This window comes from Vicia villosa, unplaced genomic scaffold, assembly GCF_029867415.1.
Source record: "Vicia villosa cultivar HV-30 ecotype Madison, WI unplaced genomic scaffold, Vvil1.0 ctg.000301F_1_1_1, whole genome shotgun sequence".
Classification (NCBI taxonomy): domain Eukaryota; kingdom Viridiplantae; phylum Streptophyta; class Magnoliopsida; order Fabales; family Fabaceae; genus Vicia; species Vicia villosa.
Window position 1 is genome coordinate 86,148 of NW_026705129.1, and position 18,188 is coordinate 104,335.

Consider the following 18,188-nt stretch of genomic DNA (forward strand, 5'->3'; position numbering starts at 1 on the left):
GTTTCTTTTTATAAATAAAAAAATCAATAATTTGAGTTAAGTTTGTTTACCGCTTTCTACTTTTCTCACTATTTAGTTGTTTTATGACACTTTAGTTAACCGTCAAAATTTACTACAATTGACGTAATAATATAAAAATAATTGAATTAATTAAAGATTTATATATATCTTATAAATATTATGTTAGGTTATACTAACTTTTATATACATCTTATAAATATTATGTTAGGTTATACTAACTTAAATCATAACTTAGATCAATATGTTTTAAACTTATAAATTTAAATTTATTATTCAAATATTCATAAGAATTAATTAAAAATTACACTAATATACAATTTTTTAAATATATTATAATAAAATAAAATTTAACAATATATACTTTTTATAAACAAGATCAAACCACTAATAATTATATAATTATATAATTTTTTTATTATAATTTAATCATATAATAAACTTTTGAATATTTAATTACAAAAAATAAATATCATCTAAAATTTATATTAAAGAAATAAAATCTAATAAACTTAATACTATATAGTATATTATATTAAAGAAATAAAATCAGAAAAGTTAGTAAATTTAATATTATATAGTATATATAGTATATAATAAAAAGTAGTGGTTAGTAATTCCATTATTTAGTTGGTAATATTTTAATTTCTGAAAGTACAATGCCAAAGGTTTAAACCTTGTTCCATGTAGTTTGGCATCCTTCGGCAAAGATTGAACACGTGACTTCTGCTTTTGATACCAAGTCTCATTACCGCTGCGCCACATATACCAGACATGATGTATTTCAAAATAAAAGGTATATATATTGTATATCATACTAATAAAAGCCCATACCAAAAAAGCTTGAGGCCCCTCTATTTTTGAGGCCCTGGGTTGTGGGCCTGCTTGCCCAGGCCCAGGGCCGGCCCTGGCTTTGGATGAATTGAGTTTTCTTAGAATTGTTGAATGGACTTGAAGCTGATGCATGTGAAGTGTGTTGATGGGGTTGTTTGTTGTTGTGCAAATGTTTAAATTTGTTGTAAGTTGGTGTTTAAATCTGGAGATTTGGAGATGCTGCACTAGGTTATGATTCAGCTGATGGAAGTGGATATTGAGGATGAAGGTTCAAAGATTTGCGGAAACGAATTGATGAAAGTTGTTCTGGTTTGTTTGGAGTGTGAAGGATAGGCTTCAAAAATGTTTGGAGGAAAGCTTTCTTCTATGAAATTTATGCAGAGCTTTTCTTTAAGTTTTTTCTTCCTCCCCTTTGCTTGTAATGTGAGTTGGTTTATATAGGAGAGTGATTAGGGTTTTGAATGGGAATTGAGGATAAGATCAAAGGGAACATTTTCTGTCAATTGGTACAATTTTGTTGTGAAATGTGAACTTGTTTCAAAGATAGTGGAGTAGTGGAATGGAGAGTGGAGCAGAATTTTGGACAATTGGGGAGGAGAAGAGTTTGCTCTTTTTTGTGTGTTTGTGATACTTGTGCAATGTCATAAAAATTGAATGGAAAAACGTGAAACTTTTTGGTGTGTTCCACAAAATTGGCTTATGGGCCTTTGCAACTTGAATTAACATGGGCTAAAAATGACATCTTGCTTTGCACCTATAAAACAAAGAGAAATAGAACAAAAAATGCAAAAATATGGCAAAATATATTTTAATTTAAACATTTATTAAAATTCAATCTAAAATAAATAAATTGAGCTTTAATTAATATTTAAATTAAAAGACTAATAAAATGCATATGAATAAATATTTTTTTTTCTTTTTTCGAATGAATGCGAAATTATGTTCAGTGTTCTAAAATTATGCAAATGATTATGAAGCAACAAAATTAGTAAAAGTATGATTTAATTAAATAAAATGCAATGATGTGAATGAAATAGAATCGTAGGGTAAAAATCAGGGTGCAACAGCTGCCCCTATTTAAGTTTCTTCTATCAGGAGATATGAAGATTAAAAACTTCATCTCGACAAGATAGGAGATACTTAAATATAAACAAAACCCGATTTTTTAGCCTAAGATGCCCTAAGAATGATATGAAATGTCATGAATGTATGGACTCTTTTTCCTTTTTTTTTGTATGATATGATATGAGACGAACTCGAAACTCCGTGGGGAATATAACGCCACGAGAGATAAACTAATGATGGGATGAGTAAAAGACTTGATGAAAGAGATAGCAGAATAAAGGTGACAGACATCAGAGATATTCAGAAGAGCGTTGAATAAACTCTGGAAAGCAACAGGAACGATCATCAAAAGCATTCAGAAGAGCATTGAATATACTTCGGAAAGGAATATCAAAGACACTCAGAAGAGCATTGAATGAACTTTGGAGAAGAATCAAGCACATCCAGAAAAGCGTTGAACGTACGAGAAGCAAGCCTTAGAGATATCCAGAAAATCATTGGATAAACCCTGGAAAAGATCGTCAAAGACATTCAGAAGAGCGTTGAATGAACTTTGGGAACACACATCCAGAAAAGCATTGGATGATAAGGAGTCCAAACTCTAGAATTAACGGAGACAACCAAATACATTCAAGAAAGCACTGAACACAAAGGATACCTGATAACCCGAGAATACGCTAGAGACATCCAGAAAAGCGTTGGATGTGGAAACCAAATGGAAAATCTGAGTAGTCATTCAGGAGAGCATTGAACGCTACCAAGGATTCTGAAGAAAGCATCCATGACATTCAGAAGAGCATTGAATGTATGGGAACAATCTAAACATTCTAGAAAAGCATTAGAATGATCAGAGACATATCCGGGAAAACATCAGATAAACAAATTATGAGAAAACATCAGAATAACAAAGATACATCCGGGAAAGCATCAGATAAATAAATTCTGGGAGAACATCAGAATAACAAAGACACATCCGGGAAAGCATCAGATAGATATAGATAGATGAACCAAAGAGATAAATCTGTATAGGATAGATGCCAAGTAAGTTGGACTTTGATCATAAGGTGAAAATGTTGTTTGCAACAAGACCTTGGAAAATGCAAATGAATATGAATCTGCATGCATGATATTGAATTTTGTTTATGCATGATATGAAATTTTTCTATGTATGATATGAATGAACTATGCAATGCAATTGGAGATAACAATCGAGATAGACTCTTTTTGTGCGGCAGAGATGGATGTCTGATTCCTCAACACATGGAACACTGCCTATAAGCTCTTCTATCACACTTGCAAATTGTACTGAAATGATGATCCTTTTGAGAAGGATTGATAAACTGCTTGGAGATTCTCTTGAAGAAGATTTCCCCAACATAAGTCTTGAAAGAGATCTTTTGATAAACCAAATCTGATAATAACTTGCACTAAGATAAATCTTGAACTGATTCCCAATAGGATCCTTGAAATGAAATGCCCCTGATAAGATCACGGACCAAGTTTCTCAACTGTTTGAAATTCCTTGATGAGGAAATGTTGTTTACAAGCAAAAATGTTTGTTTAAGACTGGTAATCTAAATGCAAAGCATGCAAGTTTTTGAAATCAAAAGGAAATGGAATTGTAAAGAAAAAGAGAAAAGCAAAGAAACATGGCATTTGAAGTGAAAGGTAAAGCAAAAAAGATCAAGACAAATGATTGACAAACTCTCTTAGGAGTCAGGTTAATGCAACCTTACTGTAGCATGCTTTCAAAATAAACCTAGCTTCAATTAGGACTTCTGAAGGTTGTATCGTGGCTTGGTTCACAGTTTGAGAAACAAAGTATATAAGGCTCAAAATTTATTGGTGCCCACCCCATCTTCGTGATGAACTTCCATCCTATGTTCAGTTAACTCAACTTATGCATTCAGGTTTCGAGAGAATTTGGAATTGCAACACTTGTATAACAATGATAATTCGGAGGCCAAGGGATTTCTGAGATGGCAGTCACTTCTCTTACACAACATTTGTTGTTTTGAGGATTTTTGTCAACTCTTTTCCTTTTGAGGATTTTCTTTTGTGATCCCTAACCTTTGCCTGAACTGTTTTATTTTGAGATTACAGTCAGCGGGATGCCCCAATTTTATTTTTTTGCCTAAGTCTCCTTCATAGGTTTTGACTTAGCGGACTTTTCTTGAATTTTTTATATTTTTTTCTTTCATTTTTTCATTATTTTCTTTGGAAAGATAGTGACTTCCTTGTTTAATGATTGCGGAAAACCATCATCATCACTTTGACTTTGAAGGACATCTTCGACACTTCTTTGATGTGTGCGAAGGAAAGCTTGAGATTGCGACCTTATTGAAAGGTAACTTGAATGAAACTTTTAAATTTGAATGCACAAGTGAATAAACTGAAAACTACCCATCCCCAGGTTAAAATTGTGGGGTTTTCATTTAAAAAGAAACTCCAACTTCAAAGGCTCAGATGGGCTGACAAGGGGTAAACTTCCTTATTTCTTCAGTGTTTGGGAGTTGAAACAATGCTTGTACATCATCAACAGATTTTTATTCGAAAGCACACTAACAACAATTATTAGAATCTTGTTTTCATCATCCTCCCTCCAATCTTTGCTTAAACATGGTAAAGAAAGCAAATAAAAGAAACATATTTTTGTTGTTTTTTTAAAAAGAAATAAAGCAGTAAATGAGAAGAATTAAATTAAAACATGCGATGCTCATTACATTTAAAATTAGCAGTAAGAAACAAACAAGTTTGAAAGTAAACAGTCATTACAATTGTAAGAAATGCAAACAATAAAGAAACAAGGCCTAGTGAATAATCAGCACCAAGGATGAGCTGTCACGTCTGAAACACTTGGCTTTAGAAGATAAATTGACTTTGACTGAAGCTTCACTTGTCATGCCTGATTTTGAACCATCAATCTCCATTCTAACTTCAATATAGTGCTTATCTTAGTTTTCCATTCTCAACCTAATGGCAGCTCTAGTTCCGTAGCGGTGTTGAGGAAACAGCTTGATAATTGACAACTAACTTCAGAGAAAAAAAACAACTGAAATTGAAATCTCGGGCAACCTGGACAAATGCGAGAACTATGCAAATGATATGCAATGCAAGATGTAATGCAAGATGCAAGAAAATATTCATATTAAGAAACATTAAAAAACATTACAAAACAAGAAAATCCATTAAAAGTCGTCTATATGCTATCAATAGCTTCCTCCATCTTCTAATGGGCTAAACGCCTATATTTCAAATTTGCATCCAAATCATCATAAAGTTTCTTAGAAAGAGAGTATTGTTCAAAAAATAACTAATGTGTATATAAAAAGAGAGTAGAAATGTACAGCAAAAGCAAAGCTTCCTTCACTCACTATCACTCACGCTTTCTTAGCAGTTTTTTTTCTTCTATTCGTAAAATCCCTTTTCAAATTGAAATTGTTATAATATGGATTATCATAAAATACAGGTACGGTGGGATTTAGAAAATTGATTGGTTCCGAGTGGTTTTCAAGCATCTTTAATACAAAGTAAAATTATTTCAGTGCTAAGTAATATGAACTCAACTAGTGAAGTTTCCATTTGTGTCTATAAGAATATGAGTCTGGATAACATTGTTCCATATGTACATCAGGCTCTCAGGCCCTCACCTCCTTCTAAGCATTTACTAACATTAATGTTCCTCTAGTGGCGAAAGGGAAGAAAGATAGAACTGATAAGCTTCATATTCTGGAAATGCTGAAATATGTAATGGAAACCCCCTACACATTTATCATTGATATTTGGTGACCGTGATTTTCCAATGCTCTACATAAGCTACGATTTTTAGTATACTTGCTCTCCCCAAACATCAAGATGGATTGTTAATAGAGACTTTTATGAAAGTTTGGTTATGGAGTAGTTTCACAAGTGGGTAAATTCCATATTTGTCGTGTGGGTTGTCTCTTGTCAGAAATCTGATTGTACCTCTCAAAACCCAACCGAAGCTGAAACCATGTACACAAAAACAATTATTTCTATATGGTGGGATGTCTAATTCCCAGTACTATTAATTTCCACCGAATATCACAAAATATATCATCAGATTTTCATCGGTTAAACTTAGGTGGTCCAATTGAAATTAACTATTATGGGGATACAACAAAAAAGAATTCATCTCTTCGGCGGGCTCTCCTCACCACTAGAATAAGCATCCATGATATTGTTGATGATGCTAAAGTGGCTGATAAGATTAGCATGACAAATATGTTGATATGAGCTTTAAACCACTCCACACCTGCAATTTATTTGGTGATTTCAAATAACGAGGATTTGACGATTGCTCTGACATGATTGGGAGAAATGAATTATTAAATTATGACTTCTCAACCTGATCCATATTCTTAATTCTTAATTGAAGTGTCTACTGAGGTATGATATTAGACTAGCCTCTTGAAGGCCTGTTGATGGTGGGTCTCGTGATCTGAGATCTAGTTGGTGTTTTAGTGGGAAGAGGATCGTTACATGACTTGTGTCTAGAGCGTTGTTATTTGTTGTTTTGGTTGGGGTTCTCTTGTTTATTTTTTTTGCTTTTGGTTGTTATTTGTTGTTATTCCAGTTTTGTCTTTATTTTTCTCTTGGTACTTATTATGGCAGTTAGATTGATGTAATTTTTATTGAGGTTGAGTTTCACCCATTTTTTTTAATATATATTAACATTTATATTTTCATAGAAAATATTTAATGTATTTCATTATTTATAATGCAATTTTTTTAATAATTTGAATAATATGAATCAACTTTTTCGCACGGACACACGTGTCTTTTATTAATTTATAATTTAAAAAATTAAAAAAAAACTTAAGAAACCAGAATCTAATATTAATATTTTTTTTTAGTTTAAGTGAAGACTTTTTTTATGAAATCAAAATTGCATGAAGAAGTTGCAACATTAAGTTAACACCTCTTTGATGGAGAGGAGGATGCTTAATTACATGACTGACCACCTAAATAAATCAAGATATTTTCTTTTTTCAGAAAAGTTAAAAAATACGTGTCCACCGCGTGGCACACATTTATAGGCCATAAAAAACAAGTCAAGAAGAAAAATAGGGTAGTTTCGTCTTTTCCAGTTCTGCAACACCACTACTGAACAACGGTCAAGCATGAGTAGAATAGTCTTGTGAAATTCTCTTCACAGTATATAATCGCTGGCTCTCTCTTCGTTCAATCGAGATCGAACACCAACGAACTTCAACTTCAACCATAACGTTGCTTCAATCGAATCGGTGAGTTCAATTGAAACTTTCACTTTCGTTTTCACGAAGTTGTGAATTTAGTTTTCTACTGTGATTTACGGAATCGCTTGTTGTTGTTGTATGTTGTTCGATTGAATTACTCGTTTTCGTTTAGTTAGATTCTGCAATTTAGATTATTGGTTGTAATGTAGTTGTGGAGTTGCGCTGTTTTCGTCTTCAGTTGTAATTTAACACTTTTGATTTCATTTTGGTTCTTGTAGTGGATTTTGCTTTTTCTCGTTTGGGGAAAATTGTGCTATTGACTATGTGTTAGGTTATGCATGAAGAAAATTGATTTTGAAGTAATTGGTTATAAATAATTGATTATGTCTATACTTGAGTTGAAAGTAATAAATTGATTTATATTCTATGTAGCACCGACACTTTTGATAAAAGCCGTGTCCGTGCGTCTGTGTCGAAACCCTGCATCAACACTTGTGATTACGTTTAATTTATTTATTTTTTTAAATTATTAACGGTATTGGTGTGTCAGGGGAGAAATTATTGCATGGAAACAACCTTAAATCCATATTCTTAGGAACAACCAATAAGAAGAGAGAACAATTTTAATTTATTTAAATTTTAATTTGATTTTTAATTGGATTTATGGGGTGGTAATGATTATGAAGGAGAGAGAAAATGTTGTATTTGTGTTCGGGGTGTCCGTGCTTCATAGTTTATATTTGAATACTTTCATGAAAAAATGAGTTGAATAATAATTTTCAAAGTGTAGTGTAAAAATAAATTCTAGAATCAAAAGCTCCAATTTCTAGTCGGAAGTTATAGTCGATTCAAAATCAATTTTACAAGAGAGAAAATGTCAAAATGGATTCTAGATCTCTAGAATCAATTTTGAGTCCTCCAAAAGTGGAATAAAACATACACTAAGTTTTGACTTGTGACACTGCTATTATCCATATTTTTCTTTTCCTTGTTCTTAATGGACTTGAATCTTTGAGGGCATGCATTTCTAGTTTGGATTAGTTTATAAGTCCTTGTAAACTTATAGATGGTTATAATAAACTATGGAGCTTAAGAAAGTTGAAAGGTTGAGGTTAATTTTGAAAAATTCATGGTTATTAGTACCAGATAATTTGGATTTTTCTTATCGCTAGGGCTTGTGGAGAAGTTTGTCCCAACTTGCTCATAAGCTACCCTAATCCCCTATCAGTATTAACACGGTGGCTTTAAATGCTTTGTGCTGTCTTTGCTTTGGTGGATTTGAATATGTTTGGTTGGTACTGTGTTTGTTTTGGTGGATTTAAATATGCTTGATACTGTGTTTGCTTCGGAAGTAATTAGTCTCAATGTCTAAAATCACGTTTCTGATAAACTACATTTCACACACACACACACACACACACAGAAGCTTAACTAGCTCACAAGTAATGTGACTTCTTCTATACATTCACATGATATGTATGCATCCATGGTGAAATTCACTTAGATGAACAGCCGGATAGATTAGTTGGACCCACAAATGCACACCCTACCTGACTACCATTCTATTTGTGTATTAAACTCGGGCTTTCCTATGATTCTTGAAAGGTGACATATTTGCTTCAAAGTTGGCATAAGGATATCATTTTCAGGGTGACAATTATCTCGACTAGATTTTGCTTGATACTGACTGCATGGGAATAATGCAGCGCAGGTAAGAAGAAAATTGTATTTGCATCTCAAAAGAGAAATAATTCCTTTCAACACTTGTTATCCGTGTCCATTCAACCAAAATGACTGAATTTGGTTTACTATTTCTTCTCTAGTGCACATAAAAGATCAAATGATAGTACCCGGATTATCATCACAGCAATCATGGGAATTTCCTTTGGAATTTTTATTGGTATTTCAATTTCATCTGTCCATTTGAATAAGGTAAAATTTACAACCATTAATCTCTTAAATGTTGTATTAGGCACTTATCATCCTTATGAAACTTCCCTTCATTTACCTGGGCGTCAATCTTTTGCAGATTAGCTTACTTTCAGGTGTAAAGAGTTCTTTTGATGTAACTAGGACTGAAATAGACAGAGCTCATGCTGTTTTTGACGGATCTTCTGGAACCAAACATATTGAAGCCCAAAGGTCTGCTACTTTACCAAAGGTAAATCACCGTGCTTATTCTTTAGATGGACTAAAATTCGCGCACTAATATTCTCAGAAAAGAAAAGCTGCATATTTTGGTCAATAATTATAACTATATTCCAAGAGAGCATCCTTTGGTTGTTAGCACAGATATAATAAGTGAAAATGAAACTGTTATTTGAAAGTTTGAATTTGATCTTTGTTTCTTTATTTTCAGAATATGCTCTATTGTCATTTCTTGGTCATGGTTTTATCTTACATAAGACATGCTAGAATATTTTGTGTTAATGATCTTTCTCGGTGGCTATTGGCCGTGTGTTGGAAATATCTCAAACAGCTAAACCTTCTTTTCTAATAAAGATTTTAAGGTGTACAAATTGAAGTGTCAGATGATATTTTATTAAATAAACATTTGTTTATATTTTGAAATTTATTTGTGGTTGATCTTTTGTGATCTTGTTCTGTAATTGATCATACGCAAATAGGATATAAAACCTACCAAATAGAAAAATAGTCACAAACTTCAATTCCAGAAAAGAAATAAACGTCTGCGCGTATGTTGAAAAAGTATATAATCATAGGCTTTTATTCTAACTAGGATGTTTTTAAAAGAATAGTGATTAGGTGCTAGCATTCACGGTTTATCAACTACAAAACTTTTCATGAAATAGACTACTATTTGAACTGATTATTTTTTAGATGTGTGTTGAACAACAATTTGGGTGCAGATGGTTAGATGGTTAGGAATCAGGAGCTTATCAACTGAAATTCATCATATACTCATCACTATTAAAAACTATGCTGAACTTACAAAGTAGTACTTAAAAATATTAAAAATTAATTGCTTAAGCAATCTAATAGGCCTTAGCATCGACTTTGTTTAGATCTTTGAAATTCATAAATCAACCCTCCTTTTCCTAGAGATCCTTTGAAATACCTCAAGATTTGAACCACTACATCTCTCTTAAGAATTATGGTTGGTTTGGGTCTAACTCAACCTTACAAAACCAGCTTGTAAGGTAAACACCCCTTCACATGTGAGACTCTTTAACACACCCCTTCACATCCAGGATTGTACATATGGAGCGTAGACATAAATGGGGGATGGCCCGATAGAAGAAACCTGATAGCAGATGGCCTAACAGATTTTAAACGAGACTCTGATACCATCTTAAGAATTGTGGTTGAGCCTAACTTAACCTTACTAAACCGGTTTGTAAGGTGAGGATTGCCCCCACTTATAAACATATGATCAATCAGACCATATATTGTCCAATGTGAGACTCTTTTAACAATCTCAATGACTATTACGTGAACAAAAAATTAATGCAAAGACCTAGTCATAGTAAGATAATTTAACTTCTTAACCAGTCTTTTATATCTACCAGGATCTAAAAAAAAACCTTGATCCGACACAATACTTGCAACAAAGACCTAGTCATAGCAAGGATCTAAAAAAAATCCTTGATCCGACACAATACTTACATCAAAAGCCTAGTCATAGCAAGGTAACTCAACTTCTCAACCAGTCTTTGATATCTAGCAGGATCTAAAAATGACCCCCTTGATCTAACGTAAGTTCGACCTTAGGATCCAACTAGTCTCCTCTAAAATGTCAAGTGCATAATTGAGCACACCTTTCTTTTACTAATCTACTTCATTCTTTAGGAAATATTTCAGGTAGCCTGAGTCCTTAGTTTGAAAGTGCAAAAACAAATATTTCTGGTCATTTCCTTTAGTAACTATATCATCCACATAAACAATATAATTGCATTGATTAGTAGAGAATGTATATAAAACATTAAATGGTCATCTTCGGTGCCCATGGTCCCAAAATCCTAAAAAACAGAACAGAATTTGCCAAACCATGCTTTAGGACTTTATTTGAGGCCGTATAAGACTTTGTGCAACCTGCAAACACAGCCACCAAATTTCCCCTGAGCAATGATTCCAAGTGGTTTCTCTGTATAGATTTCCTTAGCTAAGTCACCATGAAAGTAGAGTTTAAATATCCAAGTGACAGAGAGGCCAACTTTACATGTAGCTGCCAGAGATAGGAAAAGACGAATCAATGCCATCTTCGCAACCAGGGAAAAGGTGTCACCATAATTCATATAAAAAATATGAATATGGCTTTTAGCTACAAGGTAGGCTTTCAATCATAGCCGGCTGGAAATCAAATTCAAGTCAGCCTTATATCTACCCTATTATGTAGTATCTGCAACATAATATCTCAACATATCTTAACAGATACTAGTCTGAACAGGGTCGTACATAATCATTAGGGACTGTTAATTTTTTATAAGGTTAAAGTACTTTTTTGAATTGTTTTACTTATTGATTTTTGTTGTATTGCAGCTATAGGTTTCGTATAGCATGTAATCATATCATAATATAACTATTCTTGCTTTAGATGAGTAGCATTTTACTATATCAAATCTGAATTGAAATTGCTATTTTTACAGATTAATGTTTCATCAAATCCTCGAGGAGCTGAATCACTTCCCCCGGGAATTGTTGTATCAGAGTCTGATCTTTATTTGCGCCGACTATGGGGTGATCCTAGTGAAGTATATGACCAAAACAGTTATTTACTATACAAGAAATTATTTGTGGCTTATAGTTTTTACTTTTTATCTGTGCTCGACTACAAGTATGACTAGAATTCTGAAATTGAATAAAAATCCCCACACGTACTCTTTCTGTGATGTCAGTCTGTCTCATTTGCATGTGTTGTCTATGGCTTGTAATGCAAGGCACTTGAGTTTGTGTGTGTTGTCTATAAATCACGATGCCGAGTCTGTCACAGGAAAACAGAGAGCCATGCTTACATTTTTTTCTTCTTTTTCATACTTCAACCTCAATTGTAAAGGGTATATTAGAAAGCCAAAACTATTTCCCCTGATGCACGGCCAAATTGGCTAGAGATGTGCACTAAATCTCAATTGAAAAGGGTATACTAGAGAGCCAAAACTATTTCCCCTGATGCACGGCCAAATTGGCTAGAGATGTGCACTAATCTCATTTCTGTCTTCATGCAGCTTTTATGCATGCGTGGGTGGGTGCCATTGCATATGAGTGTGTCAGGAGATATGCATGTCGATAAGTTGTTGTGTTGATAAGGATAGCACTTACATGTTAGACATCTATTTCTTTTGTTTTACCACAAATCTTACAACAAAACCATGAATTCTGCAGGACATAAAGAAAAAGCCAAAATATTTACTTACATTCACCGTTGGTTATAATCAGAGGCACAATATTGATGCTGCACTGAAAAAGGTTAAGAGAGACTACATTAATAAATTTCAATTCATTTGTATGTTTACTCTTTCATATTTTCTTTAGAAGTACTGACTATAAAATTGTTCTGTAGTTTTCTGATGATTTTGCAATTTTGCTCTTTCATTATGATGGTCGAACTAGTGAATGGGATCAATTTGAATGGTCAAAGAATGCAATCCATATTAGTGTAAAGAAACAAACAAAATGGTATAACTTTTTTCTGTCATTATTTGCATATAACATGTTGAGTTCATTGGCAAAATATTGGGGAATGAGAAGGCAATTGTCTTTGTTCACATTTAATATGGAATTCTTAAGAGTGCTTATTGTTGTCATGAATAATGATTCTACTGCATCACTCCCTTACTTTTCTTCACCCTGTTCTAATTTCATGTTATACAGGTGGTATGCTAAAAGGTTTCTGCACCCGGACATAGTATCAGCTTTTGAATATATTTTAATCTGGGATGAAGATCTTGGAGTGGAACACTTTGACGGGGACAAGTATGACTTTCATGTGTTTAGTCTACTTAAGTGTGCATTATATGCAATTTTTAGTTTGATTAATTTACCAAATTCTAATCTCTAGGTATATGAATTTAGTCAAAAAATACGGTTTAGAGATCTCTCAACCTGGTATTGAGCCCAATAACGGATTGACATGGGAGATGACAAAGAGGAGGGGTGACAGAGAAGTTCACACGTATTACTTTGGCCTTCCTATCTTTCTAATTTTAAGCATTGATGTAATATGGCATTTTTTTCACGGTTCAAATGTTCTCTTAAATCTTGAAATATTTATGTCGTGTTGGCATATAGGGTTACTCAAGAGAAACCAGGATGGTGTAGTGATCCACATCTGCCTCCTTGTGCTGCGTATGCTCTCTCTTTCACCCTTGATATATCATTATGTATCTTTCTTTTATATCTATGCAGTTAACAATATTATTTCTTCTGTTATTTTAGATTTGTGGAAATTATGGCCCCTGCTTTTTCTCGGGAAGCATGGCGATGTGTGTGGCATATGATTCAGGTATATTCATTTTTTCATCTCTCACGTGATGGTTATTGTAATATAACTGAATGAGTAGCCAAACTTTCTTCTGTGTTATATATACAAACATTTTAGTCGCCTTAATGAACTTTCCAAATATATGCTTGTAGAATGATCTAGTGCATGGATGGGGATTGGACTTTGCCCTCAGAAGATGTGTGGAGGTGAGGAGATTCTATTATCTATTTTTTCTCACCCGATCCTAATGCTAGGACTTTTATCGTTTTCATTATCCTTGTTAATAGCTTGGTATGCTTCAATTGGTAATATGTGGTTTCAGATGCTGAGCTCATAATCTCAATAAAATTATATTATCCCAGCATAACTTTTGTTTTTCTTTTTGAACTTATCCCTTAACATAATTTATTAATTTTCTGGTTTTATGATAATGCATTGTATTCGTGTTTCTGTTCATAATAATGGATTTTGGCTTCTGTTTTTCATAAATTACTATATAGATTATCGGTATTATGATCAATTGTAATTCTCAAAATGCATTTGATGGTTTCATCTATTCTTGACTTAGTCAAAGAGGCTTCCAGAATGCTATGTTTTTTGTCCTTTTCATTTTTGTGAATCTTCCACATGCTATTTCTGTGTGGAGTCTGTATATTTTGTGCTCAATAATACATGGTTACAATTATATTCACATCACTTACAATAAATCTTCTTAGAACATGAAAATTGATTTAGTTAACCTTGCTTTAATCTGAATGAATCTGTTTTTCCTGTTTTTAGCCGCCAGCACATGAAAAAATTGGTGTAATTGATTCTCAATGGATTATTCATCAAGTAATTCCTTCTCTTGGGAACCAGGTTAGTCATCAATGGCTTATGAAATATTAATGGCTACTTACTTCTTTTGAGGGTAACATTCTAAACTGAGAGTTTTTATATATATGCATGTACGTGTTGTTGTTGGGATTATATGTGGGCTATGCTTGGTTAATAAGGTGGAAAATAAATATCATTTCTCATTAAGATGTATGAATCACAAATAACTTAAGTCTTGTTGGATGGATCTACTTAAGTAAATATCTTTATTGCCTATTTTTTCCTCCTAAGACTCAAATTGAGACCTTAATGAGAAACCAAACTCTTTACTATTTTGACCAACATGTGTTGGCAATAAAAGTATATTTTCACATAATAAAGTCTCCATTAAAGATATCTGTATTGCATTGTTCTAACTCCCAAGTGTTTTTTCTATTTTGTTTAAATTTTCCTCTTTATCTTTTCCACTTTCTCAACCAAGCATAGCTCTGGTGTAAGAACTGTAGAAGTTGATTCTAGTAGAGGTTTCAATGAGTTCATGCTGGCTGGATATTGAACTATGATGAAATTGTTTTTAATGTTTCTTTTGGGATGGGTGGGCTTCCTATTATAATTTGATTATAGATTGTTTTTTGTTAGTGGATGATAGCTTTTTCTGTTATTGATTTATTTTATTTTGAATTTTTTTGTATTATATGATATCATTTTCAGGGACAATCCGAAAACGGAGAAGATCCACGCGCAGCGGTATGTGTATTTCATATTTAAGAATGTTATTTGCAGTTTTTTTGGCTCACACAACTACCTAACTGTTTTCTTTCTGAAATCTGCTATAGCTACTATTTTTTTTGTATCTTAGATTGCAAGATCAGTTGTCCTAGTAGCTCTACTCAGTCTCTTAAAAGTTTTTCACACTCTGCAATACTACTATTTTTTTTTTTTTTTGGATCAACTGCCACCCAAAACTAAGATAAATAAAAAATCCGTATACTTTTAAAAATAATATTTTTGTGATTTTTTTACGCTAAATGTTGTGCTTTTTACAAACATTATACTCTTGTCCGGTAACTCTTTTAGGTCAGAGCCAGATGCAGAAACGAATGGGGCCAGTTTCAAGCCCGGTTAAGCAATGCTGACAAAGAGAATCTCGAAGAACTTAAACGGAATGGGAAGGTTTGATACCTGGATGCATTTTCCTATTGTACATGTTTAAAATACACTCAGGGGGCTTTTGTTGTGTATTGCTTTCTCCCCTCTTGAGTATAATTTTTGGTATACAGAGCACCGTTTACTTTTTTATTCTTATTTTTTATATTATAAGTGATAACGATCTTCAATCTAATTACTATTAGATTCAAAGTTTTAAGGTGATAGTGGAGTTGAAAAGTCTTGGAACAAACCAAATTATATTCTGTTTGGTTGGGGTTTGAAATGAAGTAATCAACTATTGGAACCAATCTAAATCAATTTTGATAGTCTGGTTTAGATTATTGGGTTCATTGAAACAATTTAATTTGATTACGATACATAGCAGGTTAGTTGGTTGTTGACTCACCTTAAATGGGGTTGGCAGGCAGGTTGGTCCATGAAAAGAATGGACTTAAGATTTTCAACGCTTCCCATATAATTTATAATATATAACTAATACATCTCATTTTTAGTGTCAAAATGTTTAAGAGGAATCAGGTTGAGTGGTAGGAGTTTATCTTTATCATTTTAAGGAATAAGGTTCAAATCCTGTGACATTTGTAGAATGGCATTAAATGTCACTATTAGTAGTAATGATAATCTTCTCTTCTCTAATTTATTCTGATTTCTTATGGGTTTTGGACTTTGGTAGAAGTTACGTAAACTACTTTGAAACAGATAGGGATGGCAATGGAGTTTGGGCAGGGTACTATAATACCTGTCCCCATACCTGCAGTTTAAAAAGATCCCCATACCCGAGCCCAAACCCGTGTGGGTATCAATATTCATGCCCGTACCCGTATCCTGTGGGTACCTCAATGCTGATACTCGTACCCGTTTACCCGCATTTATAGTAAAATTAAATTCTTTAATTACAAAATATCATATAATTTAAGTCTTTTTAACAATATTAAAAAAATTATGTATGTTATTGTTGAGTTAAGAAACAAATAAATACTTTTACTAATATGTATAATAATTTAATAGTGATATATTTTAAAAAAAATTTAGAATCATGCATTTTTATATAATAATATAAATGACATTATAGAAATATGTAGTGTGGGTATGAGGCGGGTTGGGTAGTAAGATATCCGTACCCGCACCCATACCCGCATATTTTAATGGGTAATTACCAGTAGCCTGTGCCCATACCCATTTTTATGGGTATTTACCCTATCCGATATGGGGTTTTTTGTGGGTACCCACTGGGGATGGGCCAAATTGCCATCCCTAGAAACAGATAAAGAGATAGAAGTTAAAGCTTAAAATAAAAAGTAAAAAATATATATGGAAAAATTTACCACGGTGTTTTTCCTTTATATTTAATTAGGCTTAATTGCAATTTTGCTCCTCTTATTATTATTATTTTTTTAGGTTTTGGTACCTCTATTTTAAAATTCGGAATTTTAGTTCTTTTATTTTAGTTTTTGAGGATTTTGGTTCCCTTGCAAATTCGAAAGTAATTTTTAATGAAATGGAACTCACATTGATGACATGATCAACATAAATCTTAAATAAAATTAGTTTTTTTTTTAACATTTCACTGCTGAACTGGCACTATCACATCATCAATATGAACGTTATTTCATTTAAAATTGTCTTCGGATTTACAAGGAACCAAAATCTTCAAAAAAGTAAAATATAGGGACTAAAATTTCGGATTTTAAAATAAAGGGATAAAAACTAAAAAAAAAAAGGATAATAAAATGTAATTAAGCCTATTTATTACTTAATGATAAGTGTTGATCAGGGATGTTAAAAAAATTATGAATCGAATTGTCGGACCGAATCGAATTAAAGTTAAAATAACTGAACAGTTTTGTTTTATTAGTGAATGAAACAGTTTTAGAACCAAATCAAACCTGTAACAAAATTGAAACTGTAATCTAATTGAAATTAAAAAAGAAAAATATAAAAACTTGTTAGTGAGACAAACAATTTTAGAACCGAACCAAACTGAAATTGTAATCGAATCAAAATTAAAAATGAAAAGTATAAAAACAAGTTTTTATTTTTTAGAAAAATAGTTTAATGATTTGGTTCTTTACTAAATGGTTGGGTTTGAAGAAAATAACTTCTAATGGTTCGGAATTTTTTAATAATATATCAAACAAATGATTATAGTTTGGTTCGGTTTTGATTTGATTCGATTCTAAGTAAATTAAATTATTCGATTCAATTCGAATAAATTTATATCATAATTTAGTTCGACTTGATTTTTTTTTAGTAATAGCCCTATTGATGATTTATCATGTCTCCTAGATGAAATTCGTGAATTTGAACCCCTAGATGAAATTCGTGAATTTGAACCGCTGTCAAAAGTTAAATACTCTTGTTCTAATATTCATACACTATCAGTGTAAAATTATTTTACACATTCAATCAATAAAAACTCAACAAAATGTCATGTCATTTAAAAAAATTAAAATAAAAGTGGGGTGTAATTAGATGCATGGTTGTGATTGATTGACGATGTAAAACTATTTTACACTGTCAATGTATGACTTCTTTTCTCTTTTCTTATTATTCTTTAAGAATTTAAATTCAAAAAGAAAGAATAGAGAAAGAATATGAATGAATAAAAAATGCATATATGAGTTATCTTA

At 32.4% G+C, this 18,188-nt stretch overlaps 1 protein-coding gene across 2 annotated transcripts; it reads left to right on the plus strand.

Moving 5' to 3' along the window:
* The first annotated feature begins 7,011 nt into the window (after nucleotides 1–7,011).
* LOC131626507 (uncharacterized) lies at nucleotides 7,012–15,733 on the plus strand. 2 transcript variants are annotated; one of them, XM_058897329.1, is made up of 15 exons: nucleotides 7,012–7,184; nucleotides 8,742–8,847; nucleotides 8,960–9,068; nucleotides 9,166–9,297; nucleotides 11,744–11,848; nucleotides 12,477–12,560; nucleotides 12,655–12,770; nucleotides 12,966–13,067; nucleotides 13,153–13,266; nucleotides 13,383–13,439; nucleotides 13,530–13,596; nucleotides 13,728–13,781; nucleotides 14,356–14,433; nucleotides 15,103–15,138; nucleotides 15,469–15,733. In XM_058897329.1, the coding sequence occupies exons 2-15, from the start codon at nucleotides 8,828–8,830 to the stop codon at nucleotides 15,568–15,570; spliced, it is 1,176 nt and encodes a 391-aa protein (XP_058753312.1). In that variant the 5' UTR covers nucleotides 7,012–7,184; nucleotides 8,742–8,827; the 3' UTR covers nucleotides 15,571–15,733. The 2 variants fall into 2 exon arrangements, with proteins under 2 accessions (XP_058753312.1, XP_058753313.1); XM_058897330.1 differs by lacking the exons at nucleotides 7,012–7,184; nucleotides 8,742–8,847 and having other exon boundaries at nucleotides 11,744–11,864.
* Nucleotides 15,734–18,188: the final 2,455 nt, after the last annotated feature.